At 31.7% G+C, this 20,591-nt stretch overlaps 4 protein-coding genes and 1 long non-coding RNA gene across 5 annotated transcripts; 3 read left to right on the forward strand and 2 right to left on the reverse strand.

Moving 5' to 3' along the window:
• Positions 1 to 241: 241 nt before the first annotated feature.
• On the reverse strand, positions 242 to 1,955 carry LOC131847202 (protein ABHD11-like). The gene is made up of 3 exons (XM_059196693.1): positions 1,429 to 1,955; positions 736 to 1,103; positions 242 to 470 (listed from the first exon to the last, which is right to left on the reverse strand). The coding sequence occupies exons 1-3, from the start codon at positions 1,858 to 1,860 to the stop codon at positions 332 to 334; spliced, it is 939 nt and encodes a 312-aa protein (XP_059052676.1). The 5' UTR covers positions 1,861 to 1,955; the 3' UTR covers positions 242 to 331.
• Positions 1,956 to 2,492: 537 nt separating this feature from the next.
• LOC131848388 (uncharacterized) lies at positions 2,493 to 6,791 on the reverse strand. Its single transcript, XM_059198221.1, has 6 exons — positions 6,378 to 6,791; positions 5,532 to 5,900; positions 4,731 to 4,781; positions 3,874 to 4,296; positions 2,869 to 3,242; positions 2,493 to 2,628 (listed from the first exon to the last, which is right to left on the reverse strand). The coding sequence occupies exons 1-6, from the start codon at positions 6,765 to 6,767 to the stop codon at positions 2,493 to 2,495; spliced, it is 1,743 nt and encodes a 580-aa protein (XP_059054204.1). The 5' UTR covers positions 6,768 to 6,791.
• A 216-nt stretch (positions 6,792 to 7,007) lies between these two features.
• On the forward strand, positions 7,008 to 9,351 carry LOC131846059 (uncharacterized). The gene is made up of 4 exons (XR_009357667.1): positions 7,008 to 7,247; positions 7,780 to 7,873; positions 8,748 to 8,825; positions 9,271 to 9,351. It is a non-coding gene; the product is annotated as an uncharacterized LOC131846059 (long non-coding RNA).
• Positions 9,352 to 9,439: 88 nt separating this feature from the next.
• Positions 9,440 to 18,406, forward strand: LOC131846043 (elongation of very long chain fatty acids protein AAEL008004-like). Its single transcript, XM_059195259.1, has 7 exons — positions 9,440 to 9,550; positions 13,385 to 13,453; positions 14,415 to 14,605; positions 15,149 to 15,289; positions 16,373 to 16,478; positions 17,397 to 17,530; positions 18,175 to 18,406. Exons 2-7 carry the CDS (start codon positions 13,393 to 13,395, stop codon positions 18,343 to 18,345), a joined length of 804 nt encoding a protein of 267 aa, XP_059051242.1. The 5' UTR covers positions 9,440 to 9,550; positions 13,385 to 13,392; the 3' UTR covers positions 18,346 to 18,406.
• Positions 18,407 to 18,748: 342 nt separating this feature from the next.
• On the forward strand, positions 18,749 to 19,720 carry LOC131846050 (uncharacterized). Its single transcript, XM_059195272.1, has one exon. The coding sequence runs from the start codon at positions 18,942 to 18,944 to the stop codon at positions 19,704 to 19,706; it is 765 nt and encodes a 254-aa protein (XP_059051255.1). The 5' UTR covers positions 18,749 to 18,941; the 3' UTR covers positions 19,707 to 19,720.
• The last annotated feature ends 871 nt before the right edge of the window (positions 19,721 to 20,591 follow it).

The raw sequence follows: 20,591 nt of genomic DNA on the forward strand, positions 1-20,591 counted from the left end.
GTAAGTAATTGTAAAAATAGAGGCGACATTACTGTCCTTCTGATAGAAGCATTGTAATAGTAACAGACACATTGCGTTTTAGGATTGAATCACAATATTCAGCATTTTCTTTGCCATTCTCACCTTTAAAACCAGTACAGTACTCAATGAACCCACTTAGAAGTAGATAGGTATATAATAATATCAATTGTAATTTTTATATAACTTTACTATAATATGTATAACTTTAAATTAACAACAATAAATGGCACATCAACAACAACTATTTAAAATCACAATTGTATCTATCAATTTAAACAATCACAATAAATTATACTATATAATAGCATAATTACTTTTCATCTAAAAATTTACAGACTGTATCTAGAAATTTCTCTGGCTTCTGACTGTGCACCCAGTGGCCTGCGCCTTCTATAAAGACTAATTCAGCTAATGGGAAGAATTCTTGTATCTCCCGTAAATCATTTTTTCTGTAAAAAATGTTGAATAAATTACTAAATAAATTAAATTGTTACAAAAAAATAATACTAAATATTAATTTTAGCAAGTATATAATTTACTTATTTAAATTCAATTATATGAATTTCAGATACCAAAAAAAGATATTTTGCATTTATTAATTCTACACACTTTGTAAAAATAATAAATGTTTATTTTTAGAAGTAAATTTTGTTATACTAAGAACAGATAAATTGAAGTATGGGGGGAGGAGGAATTCACCTATGTAATGCTTACCCAATGTAATCTGATAATGATCCACCCACAAATAGAGTTGGTCCACAGTATTGTAGGCCTCTTAAGTTTGATGGGAAGGAAGATATATGTGATTGGAAGTTATCTTTTAGAACTGGTAGGTTCACTCTCCATGTATATGATCCAGAGTTTGTTTGGACCAAATTAGTTATTAAAAAATTCCTCAAATTCACATCAGGAGTTATACTTTTCAACTGCTCATCAGCTAGTTTCCTTGCTTTGGACATTGCTATTCCAGACCTTATTGAAACAGAGCTCATTGCATCAAATAAGTTGGCCATGGAGAAGATCTGTGGACTCGTCTTCACTGGTGATATATCTACTACTATCATGCTTGATATTAGGTCCGACTGAAATTATACATTTTACTCTATTTACATATTTAATTTTGTTATTACATATTATATTTTGTATGTGATATGAATTATAGGTATCTAGTAATTATTTTGGTATACTTATTGTTTATTACTTAATTAATGATGAATGAAATGTCTCTTTGCTATATTTTTTTACAAAATTTAGAACATCCAACAAGAAGACCGATATAGTGTGATACTATAATAATTAATAATAATGGATAATTAAATAGGTAGGTATAATTAGCGGCAGATGGCTAATAGTGATAGGTACAGATTCTTAAAAAAATAAACTTTAAAAAAACTACGTACAACTTACACATAGTAGGGACAACACCATGGCAGTGCGGCCACCCATACTGTGACCAAGAACAGAAACTTTCGATAACTCCAACTTCTTCAAGAGTTTCATCACGTCGTGTGCCATGTGTATGTAGGTGTGCTGATTTGAATGCCGGCTGTCTCCGTGGTTTCTAGCGTCTACGCTAATAACTTTCCTCCCAGTCGTTCTATGTATTGCTTTACTCATACTGTTCCAATTATTTTTCGAACCCAATAGCCCATGCAGAATAACTAAAGGTGGTCTCGACGAGATCTCACAGTCAGAAGTACTTTCATAGGAAGCATAAGCCAAATCTACCGTGTCTGAATTATCAAAGTTGGACGCATAATTTCTTCTTAAAATATGCGGCATTAATTTTGTACTATGTACGATGAACAAATTTCTAGGACATAATTTAGTTACAAGCATTTTATTTAGAGACAGTAATTGATGGTATTGTTAAAAAATTAAAGATAATTTTGATGTAAAAAGATTTATAAAAATTATGTTATGACTAAATAAAAATAATTAAATAATAATACTTTTTTTTTGTTCTGTTTATCCTTTATAGGAAAGGCAAAGGGAACTGCGCCCATACAGCCATAATAATACAATGAATCCGACTGATGAGACGACTGACAGAACTGATGAATTATACTTGTAAATTATTGACAACTTCTTTCCGGGAAATTTTGCTACAAGAGCACTTTCAAATGCATACAAGAAATTTTAAATATTTATTTATAAACTATACTATAATATTTTTATAAAATTTAAAGTTGTCAAAAAATTCCTAATGTCATATGTTATTAATTACTGATATGTTAAATAAAGTAATATCAATATATGTACATTATAATGTAATAATATTTTTCTATAATGTCCACAACTACAGCAAAATCGTTTTTGCAAGACCGTTCGGTTTTACGTAAATCCACCCAATTTCTAATTTTGTCTTAATATGTCGTCATCCGCCCAACGAACGAACTGTATGACAAATTTCTACAAAAAAGTCACCAACTATTAGAAATAGAACAATATATATATTTAAAAACATAAATTTATTTAGATAGGAATTGTGTGACTAAGTTATAGAATGTGCTAGGGTCTTCAGCATGCACATTATGTCCCGTTCCTGGAACATACTTGAGCTCTGCCTTTGGGAAATACTTTAAAATGGTATCAATGTGTGAAGGTCTGAAAACAAAAATAAAGCTACCGTTTCTGGAAATCAGAGTTTACACTTAATTAATTTCGGCTGATTCTGCCTTATGGCAATCTTCTAGCTCGCAGGAGTGACTTATAACTCTGTCTTGAACGATCGATATAAAAATATTTCTAAAAAACGTTACGATTTTTTTAAATTTCGTTGCACTTTGTCTTATATTATTTGATACATAAAGCATAGTACCTAATGGTTGTACGAGACATACTTACAGAATGTAACTAGACTCTTTTCCAGCAATAAACAAAGTGGGTCCTGAATATTGTTTTCCTGATACTTCAGTCGGAAACGTTGCAATGTATTTAAAGTTCTCTTTCAATGCAGGTATATTACAATTCCAACCGATAGACTTATCCGGTTTTGTGCCAATATTCATAAGGATAAAATTTGACATTCCTTCATTTTCAATAACTCCCGAAGCCATAAGTTTTTTCTTAACATCAGCTCTCGCCTCAACTAAGTTTTTAAAATAGTGGAATTTAATGGTTTTCATAAAATCTAGGAGTTTTGGAAAGACACTGTCCAAAACAATAGTCGTGGGCACTGGCGATATATCAACTACGACCAAGTGTGATATTTTCAATGGCTGAAATCACGAACACATGAACAGTGTATGCATAAACTTGATAAAATATTTTTCTATACTAAGAGCCGCCTTTGCTTCGCACAGGATATGAAGATAATATCAGTGGTACAGTGGAAGAAGTCTAACGTAGGCTCCATTGTACTTTGAATGCAGCTTTCTTAGCTTACATACCAAGTTATAATTTTTGTGTATTGTGTTTACAAACACACTTACACATAGACTGTAGACTACAAAACATATTAAAAAAATTTAAAATCTTTTTTCACTGTGTATTGTTATACGAATATCTGCTGTTAAACGCAATTATATATATATATATAATATTCCACTTATGGGATTGAATTCTGCAACTTTGTTGGAGAAAATAAAAAAAAAGATGTCCTCTCCCAACTTAGTACCTCTCGATACTACCTACCTTATAAGTATTATTGCCGACTGATTCTATATAATAATATAAATTACAGGTATGTTATTACTACAAGCCGAAGAAGAAGAGAAAAATTCTACCACGGCTGAATATTGTGGTCCTTTGCGGTCCACGCGGGAAAAGTTGCGGGCACAGCCAGTACATACATAAGATACAAATATAACTAACACATATAATATAATGAACAAAGTAATAAAACCTCACCTCAGTTAAAGCAACCACCATCGCGGTTCTTCCGCCCATGCTGTGTCCAATAATATCTATTTGCTTCACTGACAATTTATTCATTAACTGAACAACATCAGAAGCTAAGTTGAGATAAGTATGCGACGGATCATGTGGACTTTCTCCATGATTTCGAGCATCTATAGCTATTACAGATTTTTGCATACTAGAAGCAATTTTTTTCGACATACTCTCCCAATTTTTTTTTGCGCCCAATAATCCATGTAATATAAATATTGGTGTACCTTCTTTAGGCTTCTTGCCGTGGATTATATGAGCTAAATCAACGGCTGACCTTTTACGGATATGACTGATGTTATAAATATACTTCATTGAAGAAGAAACATAATATCGAAAGTACAATATATCCATTCCATTCTCTATTGAATTGAGTTGAATATTAAATTATATATTGAACACAATTTAATAACAATTTGTTTATAATAAAATAACAGTAACATCAGACAGACAGACATTAGACATCTGTCATGTTGATTGAAGGACTAAAAACTGTTATTGCGGAAATAAAAAAGGTTGTACAGTAATCGGAGTTGGAGTAAAATGAATTATTTGACCTTTTTGATTTTTTACGAAATATATATTGTGTGTGTATCACACAACACAATGAAGCTCTCATGAAGCAGTCAAGCTATCGTAAAAACATAGGCGTTAAAACAACTTAGATACATAAAGAATTAATTAACGAAACTGCTTAATTTAGGACGAGTAAAGCAATTTATTTGATATCTGGAGTATTTTTTAAAAATGTAATGACCAACTCGAGAAACGTCTTGGGATCATCGGCTTGAACATTATGGCCGGCCTTTGGCACGTACTGGATAACTGCTTGCGGAAACAGTGTCCGAATTCCCGTCAAATCGTCCGGTCTGAAATAAATAAAACGTAATGATAAATATTCTGTACCTCATTTGGTACTACGCTTTGACAGATACAACTAGCACGCAAGAATTACGTGTCACACGTATCCACCTAAATAAAAATGTAGTACACCTATTCTATTGTGTGTATTACAAGTTAAGGAGTACACCTAATTAATGTTAAAATTGAATGAAATGTAGTATGTTTTCGATGAATAAATAATTAATAACACAAATCAATTCACCGGTTATCTGTTAAAAGTTGTTTTTAGAGATAAGGCCGCCCTTTGCTAAGCTACATATATAAAAAGATTTTTAGTACTTTCTGTAAGCTGTAGCTGTGTCCACGGTTTTACGCGTGAAATTTCTGTGTTATTCTGATGTATAAGCTATATCACTGTAAAGTTTCATTAAAATCCGTTCAGTAGTTTTTGCGTGAAAGAGTAAGAAACATCCATACTCTCAAACTTTCGTGTTTATAATATTATTAAGATATATAATATTTACAAAAAACCAACATCCGGATAAAAAGAAACAATCACATATAGGTATACAAAAAAGTTTACATCGTACTAGTTTGAAACCGAGACCATAAGAAATAAAACGGCGTGTAAAATCACTAGACCACCGAGGTTGTTACATTTCATAGTAATGAAAGAAAATTAAAGGTCCTTAAAGAAACAAGATTCAATAAAAGTTAAATAAACCTACCTACCTATAGATAGTATAAAAATGTGTAGCTATAGCTACTCAGTCTTACGGTATATATTCTGAAAACTGTCCTCCAATGAATAAAGTTGGTCCGTTATATCTTTTCATCCTCGTGCTTATTGGAAACATTGCTATATCTTTGAAATGTTTTATGAGAACGTCCACATTGCACGTCCAACCTATGGTCCCGTCTTTTTTTATGTTCACATTGGACAACACTACGAATAAAGTGGTATCATCTGTAATTGATTGTTTCAAGTCTCTTTTAGCGTCTTTTCTTGCTTTGCTCACTGTTTTTGAATGTTTAAAGTCCACAGCCTTCATATTTGCTAGAACTTTAGGATAATAGTCCGTTAAATGAGATGTTGTCGATATTGGCGATGTGTCGACGACGATAAGCTCAGATACTTGATGCGGCTTTGGAATAAATTTATAAACATTATTAATTATGTTAGTGGTATCTTGCAACTTGTGCTGTAGTTTAAAGGCGTCGTATTACCATGACATAAAGCCAGCTTAAAAATAATTAGTCAGGTAGTAAATATAGTAAATACTAAGTTATTTTAAGGCTCTCATAGGCTGTGTTTTGTCCGCCGTCAGTGTATAAAAAAGACAGCACAGTAATGTAGATGGGTGAAACTAATATTATATGGAAATAATATGCAATTTAAATCTTAATCAGAAAAAAATTGCAAAATAATAAGTAGTTATTGTTTTTATTGCCCTCTTTTACAAAAACAATTAATTGTATTATATTTTTTAGAAGCTATTTATTGCCTCTGACGACCGATTAGTGAAACAAAACAAATAAGAATAGAATTTTCTATTCTTTGTTCAAATAAACCTAAATTAAAAAGTAAAAAGAAAGACTAGAAGGAGATAAGCACTACTTACCGCCATTAATGATAAGCACATGCAAGTTCTACCGCCCATGCTGTGCCCTACAAGACAGGCGTTATTTATTGATAGTTTTTTGAATAGTTGTAATACATCCGATGCCATCTCCTCATACTTATGGGAGCTCACGTGTGGACTATCGCCGTGGTTTCTCAAATCTACAGCGATCACCGACCTCTTCATCACATTGAGCATAGTTTTTCCTAAGCTCTCCCAGTGTTTCTTGCATCCTAATAACTCGTGGAATAATACTATAGGTACCGTGTCGTGATACTCGCCTATAATTTTGTATGATAAAGTAACTTCTGTTCGATTTGAGATATTGGTCTGATGTATTTTTAAGATCTTAGTACATCGTGGAATTATGGCATGGTATTTTATGCGCATATCTTATTAAAACATTTAGACGTAATATGCGTCATAAACGAAATTTTGACAAATTAAGCGGCGAATTGACAAATTAGGCGGCTCTTGTCATTTTAGAAGCCAGCAATTTAGTTTCCCTACTTATAACAACAAGATGTTTATAATATCAAATATACAATACAGTCGTATAATTTTGTACTACATAAAGTTTATACAGATGATCTGAATATCGAGGAATAAATAATTTATAGTCCACTGCAATTAATACAAAACAGTTTTAAGGAATAAATTTCAAAATATTTACGGAATGACAACACTATTTAGAGGCACTTGCCGGAGTTACAGATTATCGTATCTCATCGTATCGTATCACAACTCCGACGACAAACAAGCTCGCCTCCTGCCGTGTTGTATTCAAATATTATCGTATGTTCGAGAGTTGTGTTCACCAAAATGACGTTAAAGGACATTGGCTAACCCATCTGGAAAATCAGTAAAAATGTATGTAGTATAAATAAGTTATTAAGTAAAAAATATGTATGTAGTTATAATCTATAGTCAACTATTGAACTCATTTTAATTGGGTAACTAAATATATTTGCATAGTCTAAAATAAAAATTTCGTAAATTACCTCGACGATTGATTGTCGATATTGAACTCTGAACCTTGGTGTCGGTAAGAATATCGTGTTACCCATTGCGCTATTTAGGCATGTCGGTATCCTGTATACATACTTTTACATAGCGTTAGCAATTGGCCGTTATGAAGTTATCAGTTCGCCAAGGTTTCAGCTAGGTTTCTTTTTTAATGCTGACACCCAGTAGTATCTGCTTATAAGTACTGTTTAAATTTCTAGGAAACACAGCTCAAATATTATTTTTTAAATAATTCCTTTTCCGTCGGTAACATTACTAAGATGTATGCAAAAAATTGTGACTATTAGTTGATTTGTTGAAATATACACTCTTATAAGTAAGTAGATACTACTTACATTTGCTAGAACTTAGAATTTAATATTTTGTTTCATAAAAGAAACCGATAATACTCCGAAAAATATGTTTATTATGGACTAATTTTTATGTATTTGGAATAAGTATACCAGCAGATGCCTTCCTGATTTTAAATGGTAACTGTCACCTATACCACTATACACATACACTAACAGCACTGCGGACGTTATATGCTCATGCATTGCCATTGCTTCCGGAGAACTAAGATGTCATGCGTAATTTCACTGCCATATCTCATCCTTCAACCGAAACACATCATACGTAGGAAGCTGCTTGGCGGTTGAAATATGTAGACAGAGTTGTGCACGTCTACATGGATAGCTCATTCTTCTGCAAACGCAAAAATGTACCTCGGTAAAAATTAATCATTAAAATTAGAATTTACGTTTAATTAATCTTCTCTACCTAGCATAAAATGAAGTGGCTTCCGCTGTCTGTTCGCTTAGATCTTCTAAACTGCGCAACGGATTTTAACGCAGTTTTTAGGAATAGAGTGATTCACGAGGAAGGTGTAGTATATATGTACAATAGATGTAAACCCGTGCGAAACCAGGGCGAGTAGCCTGTTGATATTAAATGGATTTAGGTGACGTACAATTGGTAATAATTAATTAAGATTATGTATGTAATTTTTAACTAATAAAAGTCTGGCATCGACATATCCAAATGGTAATCCTGAAAATATCATGTTTAAACTAAACATGACATTTTCAGCTTTAGCTTTCTAGTCTCTTATCGGTGGTTTGGCCAAGTCTTATATATATATATATATATTATAAAGGGACACAATAGTCAGAATAATAAAAACCTGATAAGTGTTATAATTATCGTGGGTACACAAAAAAATAAGTTGAATTAAAAAGTCCTGAGCTTTAAAAAGAACTGATAGTATTTGCTAAATTGGATATTGATATAACGTACATCTTGCCATAATTATTTCTCATTAAATTCTATTACACATCTGAACTTCACTGAAAATTAATATTACAGGACTTACTATTGAGACTACTGCACCTGATGATAGCCCAAACCCCCAATAAAAAATACTATTGAGACTATAAAATTAAGGTAAGCATTTTAGCATTCATGAGAATGTAATGGCAAAGCAAATATGCTGACGACCAACCTGATGGAAAGTGGTCACCATCGCTTATAGATAAGAACTGCACCATGATATAAGCATAGTTCACCATTTAGTTGTGGCAATTGCTTTGTTATGACCATTAAACTTGAAAACACCTTGCAAAACCAGCGTCTTGCAGCCAGAGGTGCGTAGTCGAGACACGTGTCTATAAAGACAACTTTGTAGTTGGTATAAAATATTCTGAATAAACGTGCACTGTCATTATTTGCTTTTCCTTCTCATGTATAAATAATTTGAGATCGGAGTGATATTACTTTTTCCTCCATTTACCTAATTCTTGATTCTTTCTTGCCATTAATCTAGATTAATCTTTTATACGGTCCATGCATCACGTTTCAAGTTCCTCTTCTCTTATAATCAACTTTTCAGTCTATGCATTACATGCCCATACCAAGACAAACGATTGCTCTTCAACTTCCCCGACACTGGCGCTACTTTCATACTTCCTCTGATGAATAAAAGGTGCACTGTAATTTTACAAATTTCGTTGTGTTAGTTATCATATAATGGAGGGATACGTCTAATTAATTCAACTCATTAAATTCATTCACGACGTCGGTCACGTCGGTGGCGGCAGTGCTTTACTTATGAAACTGTGCAAGCGCACTCAATCCTGCCGTAATTCTGCGTCGGGTAACACGTCGTTCAGGTACTTATTTTTTTTATGTATTTTTCATAATCATCACTAATAATATATGTATAAACATAGTAGCGGGCAATGATCTGTAACATGATTTTCCAACTTATAAAAATTAATCAACAAAGTAGTTTCATAAAGTCATTATATACATTTGGTACCTGTATATAAGTTCTACATAACATTTAGTTTATAAAACTATTTTATTTATATTTATTGTAATTACTTTCATTGTTTATATATTTTTAATAGCTATAATTTTGTGCAAATATACAAACTCTAAGACCCAATTAAACAATTCGGTTTGAAATTAATATTCCAATTATGATTTTGGAAAATATCGAAATCTTTCTGATCATGTCAACGCGGGCGTAGTCGCGGATAATGACTTGTACAATTAAATATACTACGAGTATATAGCTAACTGATTCCGTGACTTTGTACTCGTGGTATTCGGAATAACAATAACTTATGACCCTTTAACTGTAAACCGATTGGAATAAAACTGTTGCGTATTCAGAGCCCTTAAAGAAATTAAAATGTAATGTGTTTTCATTGGGTTACGCTCTTTCTATCATATAGGTATAGTCTTTGTGTCGAGTCAGCTAAGTAAAGGTCTCGTATAATAATAAAATATAAATAAAGTTTTCGTATCTATAAAAACCTACGTCAATCACGAAAAATACAACCACAAAATTTTAATTCAAGCTTCTCAACATGTTATTGAACATAGCACCCAATTTGGTTTAATCGTTTCTTTCGCACAAACGTACAGATATAGAAAAAAAGACAATAATTATGTTGGGTTCTATTACGTTACTAAAGTCGGTTACGTTGATAAAGTCCACCAATAATATTATTTCTCATACATCTTTTATTTTCAGACAGCGATCAGTTAGATTTTTATTATATTTATAGATAAATAAATTTTAATACCAACAAATTTTCACTGTATTGAACGAAAAAAAACGTCGTAGTGTTTTAACCTAACATCAAGAAAATCCCGATAGAAGAAGTTGTAGATTTTCTTTTATATTTTAATTCAATGGACCTACATTTTCTTATGATTAGTCAGTAAAATACATTTTACTGACTATATTCTACTTATATCATAAGAAATGTATAGAACCACAGCTTGCACCATTTGCACCATTGCATGTGAAAGTGATGCGTTTATGTTTTATGAGGTAATAAACATCAATAAGGCAACTATCTTACCTTGTGTGTAATCGATAGTGCACATCATATGAACAAACGCAGTGGGAACAGCCTTATTTTTCACGCTTAGGTTTAGGCTTGTTCTTGCATGATATAAGTGCCCTATTTAATTTAGTACACAAATGCAACCTAGAACCGGCAAGAGTTCCACCAATAAGAGTTCTTAAATTATAAACTATAAATTAAACGTAAATTATTCTTCCAAAACAAAAACGTGGCAACTTGACATTTATATTACACTAGGCATAATATATATGGCAGATTCTATGATTAAATACAAAGGTTAATTCATGGTGAATTTACCCCGATAGGCTAACTAACCTGGCCTTATGTTCACCTTATCATTCTCGCCTGGTGCCCCGCCAGCGTAAACCATTAGTGCAGGAGGGTGCAGCATACCAACCATGCATAAAAAATACAACTTGATAAATTAATTTCAATCAAAAATGCGATCAGTATTAAATTCGCAGTGACTGATAGTAAATTGACTTGTAATACAGCCCTCGCTGTTTTTAAATTATTTCGTTTCATTCACGGCACAGTGTTAAATCAGTTACAAAAATTTTGCAATTTCTTAGTATCTAGCAATAGTGGTGCATGGTTGTGGTCGACCTCAATTGTAGAGTGGTGCGTAAAGACGAACTTCGATGGTACTGTAACAGCACCCTTGACCTAGACAACAAACTATCTCCAATAGGTATCAGAGCATTTACAAGGCAAAAAAAATATGTATATAACTTTATTTTTTAATATTTTTTGTTGTAATATAACATTCATAAATAGTTTAAACTACGAGAATATTAATGATCAACAACTACCTGTTACCCCTGACTTCTGACTTTCGTCGTTGGATGAAAATTTCTGCAATTTTCATATGCAGAAACTTTCACCCCTTCAACATTATTTTTGAGATAATAAATTTTATTAAGATCCGGTCAGCCGTTTAGTAGTAGAATTACAAACAGACAGACAAACACACTTTCATATTTATTATATGAATTATATTAGTATGGATTCACATTTACTTAGGAACTCGAGTGCATGTAATAATATCGATTGACATAGGTAGAAAAATAATTGTAGTATATATTATAATATTTTAATGAAAAAAATGTAACGACATAATATTGTATCAAATTATGAATTCATTTTCAATATTTGCATACCCCTACAGGGTGCTGCATGTCATGAAGGTACTTTTATTATTTAAGAAAATATAAAACTGTACCATGTACATGCAAATAATTACTATAATCTTTATAGTACTATTCGCAAAAAGAACCACAAGTTAAGTAAATTCGGTAAATCCGAAAACTTAAATTAAACTTAAACCGATCAAAGTCTAGGTATAAAGGTAAAAATGGGAACAGATGATCCAAGGGTCAAAAGTAGGGCACACAATTAAATTCAGTCCAAATTTTGAATTAAAGGTTGGGACCTCATTATATACTTACATTAATTGGCGAGTAAATCTATAAAAATAATTATAACATTTCACAATGTATGTAGATATGTTTAATTCTTTACGGCATGTCATTGACTGGAATTAATTAAGAATATTAATGAATCCTTGATTACATTACGTATATTGTTAACACGGCCAAAGAATCGCTTCATTTATTCTATATAATTATGCTTTGTCATTGTAGTTGTTGTACACAAATTAAATAGACAATACTTACTACGTTTTTTTACAATGCGACATGCGTGAATTACCACAATAGCCGTAACTTATTTACACTTCCACTAAAAAATCGTATGGCACACACAAATATGTATAAGTATATATTAATTTATTAAATATCTTTAATAACTGAAAATATATAATTTATTCAAAAAATAAAAAGACTGCTCCGGTTTTGCACGGGTATTTCAAACAATTTACCTTTAACGGACATTACAGCTAAACATTTCAGATAAATCACTGTATTGACGGATGAAAACCGTATGAAAATCCGTTGGGTAGTGTTTGCGATTATAGCAAACATACATACATACCTACAGCCGTTGGACTTTGTTTTTCAATATGTATAGATAAGTCTGTATAGACAGTATAGGTAAGGTACCATTATCAAAAGGAATATAAATAAAACATGAATATTTAAACAACATTTTTTTATTTATTAGTTGTAATTTTATGGCAAAAATAATTTTGCATTACCTGTAGTCTATAAAAACGAATCTACCGTAAGTATACTTCCGTAAATATTATAATAAAAATTAGCATTGTTTTGTGAATTGTAAATGGTGTTTACGATTTACAAAGTTGTATTGCCAATTATTATTTACAATTACATACTAACGAATTAGCAGTCTATTGTGACTCTATTACTATTACATATTCGTACCTATATATCTTTGTTTATACAGAATATATCGTGTCTTAGCAATCGCATAGAACAAACACTTCAACTAATATTATTAAGATTTTTTTTGTTTAAATGTATTAAGAAAATGTCTCAACAACCTGCTCGATAAAATAACCTTTTGAGTTCTGTAATTTTAATAATGTTATAATATAAATTATTTTTAACTTTACCAGAAACTGACAGAAAATATTACTTACTAGTTAAAAAAATAGATCTTAAAGACGACAAAAGGTACTATATGCACTTATTTTCATTTCAGATAGAACCATGGCGACGATAATAAGAAATATAACGAGTTATTACCAGTATGTAAATGATGAATTAGCAGGTAAGTTGATGATAAAATATACTTATTGATAAAATTATATTATAATAACTTGAAATTATTATACAAGAGAACAATTGCAACGAAATTGATAAGCGAAAATCTTTAATTAAAATTCAATTCAATATATATAGATATATATTTTGTTTAAGTAAAATTTTCATAATATCTGCATCTGATTTAAAAATTTATTATTATTCTCCATTTGCATTCTTACATTATTCCAGATAGACATTTATTATAATTATATTTATGTAGAAGGTAATATAGTTCGATAAAATATTTTTTGTTTATGTATTCTTAATTCTAATATAGGTATTCGCAATAAACGCTAACGACTCAACATATGACAAATATAAGAGTTGATAGAGATCTAAAAACGACGCATCAAATTCGAATTAGTTAGCCATATTATACAAACAAAAAATACCTACAACTACGAATCTTACAACAATTTTTTGTTCACACAAAAACTAGTATAAAAATTATGATTGTGTATTAGAACAAGAAGCGATTTGTAATCTTAGTTTTGTGCATTTAATCGTGTAAGTTATTATAATTATACATAACATAAGTGTAAACTACACACACCTTATATAATGTAAAACAGGAAGTTGCAGTAAGGACTGTTTATTTTGTTGAGGAATTAGTTTTTATGCTTACAAAAATACAGATTCTATATTATATCATATTGATAAGGTATATGAAGTGGCGTAATAATAGTATATAGATCGAGTAAAATACTCCGGTCTTAGTTCGAGAGGCCGTCTCTGCATAGAAATAATGTAACATTTATTATACATATCATTTACCATCGTAGCTTAACCACGCGGTTCAACAAGGACAGTGTAGAAGTCGACTTGACAACATTGCACTACTACAATAGAACTAATTACCGATTACTAACAACCCCTACCACTAAAATGTTAATAAATTTATGTATTCTGTGATTATACTTTTTCAGACCCACGTACGAATAATTTTTTTTTGGTATCAAGTCCCTTACCAATATTGTTGATCATGTATTTATACCACAAGTTTGTACGGTCATGGGGGCCTGCTTTTATGGCTAACCGAGAGCCATATAATCTTAAAACTCAAATTATACTCTACAATATTGTGCAGATATTTTTATCTGGATACTTAGCAAAGGAGGTAAGTACATATTTTCTATGTACTGTTGTTAATCTTGCAAAATGTTTTTCTTATTAATATTATAAACGCGAAAGTTTTTGAGTGTGGATGGATGTATGTTTGATACTCTTTTACGTAAATACTACAGAACGGATTTTGATGAATGTTTACAGTAATATATAGCTTATACTTACATCAGAATAACACATAAGCTGCATAATAACTAGAAAACACACGACATAGTTTCTACATACACCACCACATTATGCCTGAAAGTTACCACTTGTAACCGTCGCCTATATACGTCCGTGATACCACTCAAGCTTTGCCATCTGGAAGACTTAAGATGTTATGTCTCTTGTTCTGAAATTTGAGTGTGTATCTCATACTGACATTAAAAGCATGACTCGCCCATCATGGGCGGTTCATGATTTAATTAATGATAACTTGATGACTGTAATGCTGTTCATGTATATATTTATATGACGGTTACAGCTTATTACTGTGAGGGCCGTCAGCTTTGTTTGTTATTCCAAATACATAAAAAAAAAGTTTTTATTGCAGTGTCTGACCAGGCTGTATTTAAACGGTTACTACAGCATGTGGTGTCAGAAGATTAATTATGACGACAGCCCGCTTGAATTAGTGGTTGTTCAACGCGTTTGGCTCTACTATATGATCAAAATCGTTGATTTGCTAGATACGGTATGTCTCATTATATATTATCTTTTTATAGCACATTGTTTTTTTTTTAATTATTGGCGGTAATTATTTACAGTGTCAAAAAAATGGGATAAGTGCAGGCACTCCAAATCCATAGTAAGATTTATGGAGCGACTGAAGGCAGACTTTAGGTTGACAGATCAAATTTAGAGTGACGGTAGCGATAGGGGTTGAAATTTCGAATTTTTAATAGAAAGGGGGATTTATTCCGCGCCTTCCTCTCTCCTTCCGATAGAGCCCCTTTTCAGTTTCACACTGGTGGTATAGTCCACGGTTGCGGCAACAGACGGCTACAGATAAGGCAATATTACACACAGTAACTGAATTCGAAATATCAAAAATAGCTAGCAGCTTAACGACAGTTATTCCAAATGGGATAGAGAGCGGCATTGTTGACTGTCAATGCTGTAATGAACAATGGCCCTTTCAAATACATACAGCGAATTATACATTTGACATATGCATAATTCGCTGTGTGTATTTGAAACCACCATCGCTTGGATTAGTTTATTAACGGTATTGTATCACTGGAGATTCATATTGTCGATCAGATTCGATCTTTCGGTCTTTGATTAGATATCAAAGACAGAAAGATCATTATAAGTTCTAGGAGATCACGATACTCTGTAAATATTTAAAATATTAATATAATAAGTACCTAATTATATTATAGTTTCGGAAATTAATCTTTTCATAAAACTCCAAAAACTCAATAGTTAGGTACTCTTTTCAATCACTCTCATATTGTGTTACAGCAATGTGGTACTTATTGTGTATTTAAATGATAGCGATTATATTTGGGGCACGCATTTGCTTCAGTTCCGCTCGACTGGTGGTTTGCAAGACTACCGCAGGAACTATCGGACGGATGGACCTGTTTCTCTGACAATGGCCCTGTTACTTTCGCAAATACCAGTTTAGCCGTGGTACAGTAATAATAACAACTAGGTATTTTATAATACAACTGCCTTATTGACATGTTAACGTACAGCTCTACACTAACTTCATCGTGGAACTCACATCTCTATTAGCGAAAAATGGTTTAAAAAAATGTTCACTTTTCAGGTATTCTTCGTGCTTAGAAAAAAATTCTCGCAAGTGTCTTTTTTGCATGTTTATCACCATTTGGGGATGTGCATGCTCGGATTCATAGGCACCAAATATATTCCAGGTATGAAATTCGTTGCCAATATTTATGTGAATATCACAGGATATGTCATCAGGATTATTATATTATTAACTGATTTCAAGAGCTTAAAGTCGTGACTTTCCTAATTATCGCTGATTTATTATAAAAAACACAACCAAAATGTAATAGCGGAGGTAATGATTCTGTAATAAAATAGTGCAACAAAGATGTATGTAGGTAAGTATGCATACCATCTACTGATGACTATATGCAGTAACAGATATTGATACAAAGTTTAGATATACCTAATCATAAAACAACTATGTTGCAGTTGCACCAGACGTCCGCAATCAATTATTACACAAGCTACATGTTCTTTATTGTCTTTGGTATACGAAGTTTGTCTTTCTGTCTTTAGATTACGAAAATTAATAAAATTGAGCCGTTATGATTTAAAGTGTGTACTGTGAAAAAATCATTAATTTAAATTTATCTTTATGACAAAACAAATTAAAACCTACTAATTAGAACAGCACACAACGATTATTAGAATTTTATATGTACTTTATGATTATGATTATATTGCCTAGCTAGTTAGCATCGCAGAAATATACATCTATTTTTTAAATTCATTAGCTGTCCGGCAAACGTTGTTTTGCCATAAAATAAAAATAAAATTAGGGAGATGAAAAATAGATGTTGACCGATTCTCAGACCTACTCAATACGCTCACAAAATTTCATGAGAATCGGTCAAGCCGTTTCGGAGGAGTATGGGAACGAAAACTGTGACACAAGAATTTTATATATAAGATGATATACACAGCCACATTATCTGCAGTCTAAAAATATGAAATTATTATATTTCATATATATATAGATTTTTTATACAAAATATAATTCATAGGACCGAAACTAAATTATTTCAGTGGTAGACTGTATAGTATAAAATAAATTTCAGGTGGCCACGGTGTGATGTTAGGCTTCATCAATTCTATAGTCCATGCTGTAATGTATTCCTATTACCTGGTCTCAATAGTACGGCCACAGTGGGTGCGACAATGGTGGAAGAAATATATCACGCAACTGCAAATCGTAAGCATTTTTTATTTGTGGAATTAGAATGGCAACCATGCTCACGGTCCACGGTCTAATCAGTGATTCCCAAACCCCTGGGAGTCGATATGGACCACCCATATCGACTCCCAGGGGTATATGACAAAGTGTAAGGGGTCTACGACAGCGGTCATCTTGTTGTTTTTACTTTATGTTTTTAACACTAAACTTTACTACAGTTAGAAAATTACAAAAAAGATACCAGGTAAGAATGGGGGGTCTATCCAAAACCGAAAAATATGGCATGACACAAAAAAGTTTGGAACCTCTGGTCTAAATGGTAACCGTTCATTATACGTCTTTATATGAACAGAACTATGGATATCACGTTATCATATTATTCCATAGACAGCACTGATGCTTTACTAATATCACCCTTCAACTTGTTATAAAAAATAGATAGAAAAAAATATAAATTCAGCTCTTTAACATTATTTTATTTCTACGTTTTGTTTTATTTAAAAAATACTTTCACCTGTATATCTGATAGCTAAAAGTTGTATAAATAGTGTACATGAGGCTGTTTGTCTCATGGACCACGCAATGTCGAAATGCAGCTGAACTAAATAAGACAAATAGATAATTTTGTGTGCAAGCATTCACAGTTACATTGGATGTTTCAGGCGCAGTTTCTATTGCTTATATTACACTTCGGGCATGTGCTGTTCGAGCCGTCGTGCGAGTACCCCAAGTGGATTTCCTTCATGTTTCTGCCACATAACATATTTATTTTATTCCTTTTCTCAGATTTCTATATCAAAACATATATTTTAAAGAAAAATAAAACCAAGTAGTGATTAATAAAATAATAAGTTTACGCTCAAATATGTTTAAATGTATATAATAATATAATTATGGTGTTGTTTTATTTAATAAAATACTATTGATAATCATCAATGTAACTGTACAAGTGGTTTCCAAAGTTGACCGCCGCCTGCACCGTGACGACGCGACGTGAAAGGTCTTGGTCTAGGTCTTGCCATCATTTACCATCAAATGAGGTATGACTAAGCGTAATCCCATTATTAATAAAAAAAAAACTAACACTTATTTTATTACTATTTGTGTATCATGTAAAAATCTCTGAAGAAATTATGATTAAATTTTCAGTTTCATTTGATAGTTTCAACTTGGAATGCCTCACAAAAAATTCCGAGATATACTCACAATATTATTAAAACATTTAGCACAATTAAGTTGTGGGTTTAGCACAATCGTGAATTTAAATTGGGCCACACAGTTTTTTTTTTATATTCTTGACTGACGTGCCGATACTGATAAATTCTTTCTGACATGTGATGTCATATTAGTATTGTGCTAGGTGATTGTGTTATTGTCGTTATATTTCTTAGCTTTAATACTTAGTTTATAAATTATTTTAGTAGAAACAATGACATTATTTAAATTAAAATCAGAACCTGTTATATTACTTGAAGATGACAGCAACAAGAATATATTACCTTTATTACTTGAATTAGCGAATCAAGATAATAACCTCCTTAATTTTTTCTCATACGAACAGCCTGTTTGCTACTGGAACAATGTTTTTACGGACCGATCTAATATTGTTGTCTACGAACAGTTGATGACTGACATGTATAATAAATATATAAACACGAAATGCTGTGTTATAATAGATTCAGTGAATCAAATGACTATAAGTTTAGGTTGGAATGAATGTTTTAGATGTATAAAAAGACTAATATGTGATAAAAATGTTACTAAACTCATACTAGTGTTCCACAAGGACTGTCTTCTACCTGCATCGAGGTTACATCGACATTATTTGAAACACATGGCAACTGCAGTGATATCATTTGATGTCACAGAATTTAACAAAATTAGTGTACTCATAAAAAAAGCAGGCAAATGTGTTGAAAGTGAGGAATTACTTAGTTATGACGAGACAACAAGATCAATAAAATGCATGCCCATTATTAAACCTGTTAAAGCAGATGATGAACCTGAGAAGCCTTCTCCAGGAAACCTTTCAACATTCAAAATAGAAGTAGACCAAACTGTGAAACTTGAAAAGTATAAATTGAAGTTACCATATATGAGTAAGATAAATGAAGGGGAAAGTAAAGTGTACTATGAGCCTGATGCTGTTGATGACTGGGATGAGGAAGATCCAGATGAAGACCTAGATATATAAAATAAATTATTTTTATAATGACATAATATTTTATTTGTCTTCAACATATCTACCATATTCTTTATTTTAACAAAGTACACCCAAACCAATTAAAATTATAATGGAAAAATTTGATGTTCATAAGCGGCTGAAATGTCCTGTGTATAAATTATTTTTAATTTTAATTTGAATTCCAGTTACAATGTTGTGTTGGGCCCCAATTAATTTTGATAGGAAAAAGACATACAGAGAATAAATACTTATATTTTATCATTAGATAAAATATTTTGATTGTAAAGATATTTGTACATACACAGGTGTTTAGTTTCGAATATATAATTACACAACTCAAAATGATGAACTGTATATTCTCAAAATTCTTAGCATCAGCCCATCTAAGAGTCAAAACATGTAAACATAGGAGATAATTATAACTAAAATTACCAACCTGCAGGACTGATAGGCCCATTTTGCACCCACTCACATGCATAGTACATATATGTATATATATATATATATATATAACCAACATACATAAGGGGCCATCCATAAATTGCGTCACATGAGGCGGTCGGGAAAGCGTGACATTGTATAACAAAGGGTTGGATCTCCACCAAAACACAAACAACCACATCAGAGTTCAATTTTAGCATTGAATGAAAATAACTAAAACGGAGAGGCTTGTAATTGGTGTGCCGTAATTTATGAATGAAAATTAACACGATTATAATATATTTGTGTTCTTCACTCTTTATAAAACACATATTATGTGTTATATGAAGAGTGATATATACATCACTGATATAAAGTGAGTAAACCTTATTCTCTTTACCTCAATGATTTGTATTTCAATGATATATATAGTGCTACAAAGTAGTGTACAATTCATGAATTTATATTTTACAT

The sequence above is a fragment of the Achroia grisella genome, unplaced genomic scaffold, assembly GCF_030625045.1.
Source record: "Achroia grisella isolate CSIRO2021 unplaced genomic scaffold, CSIRO_AGI_Agris_v1 utg109, whole genome shotgun sequence".
Classification (NCBI taxonomy): domain Eukaryota; kingdom Metazoa; phylum Arthropoda; class Insecta; order Lepidoptera; family Pyralidae; genus Achroia; species Achroia grisella.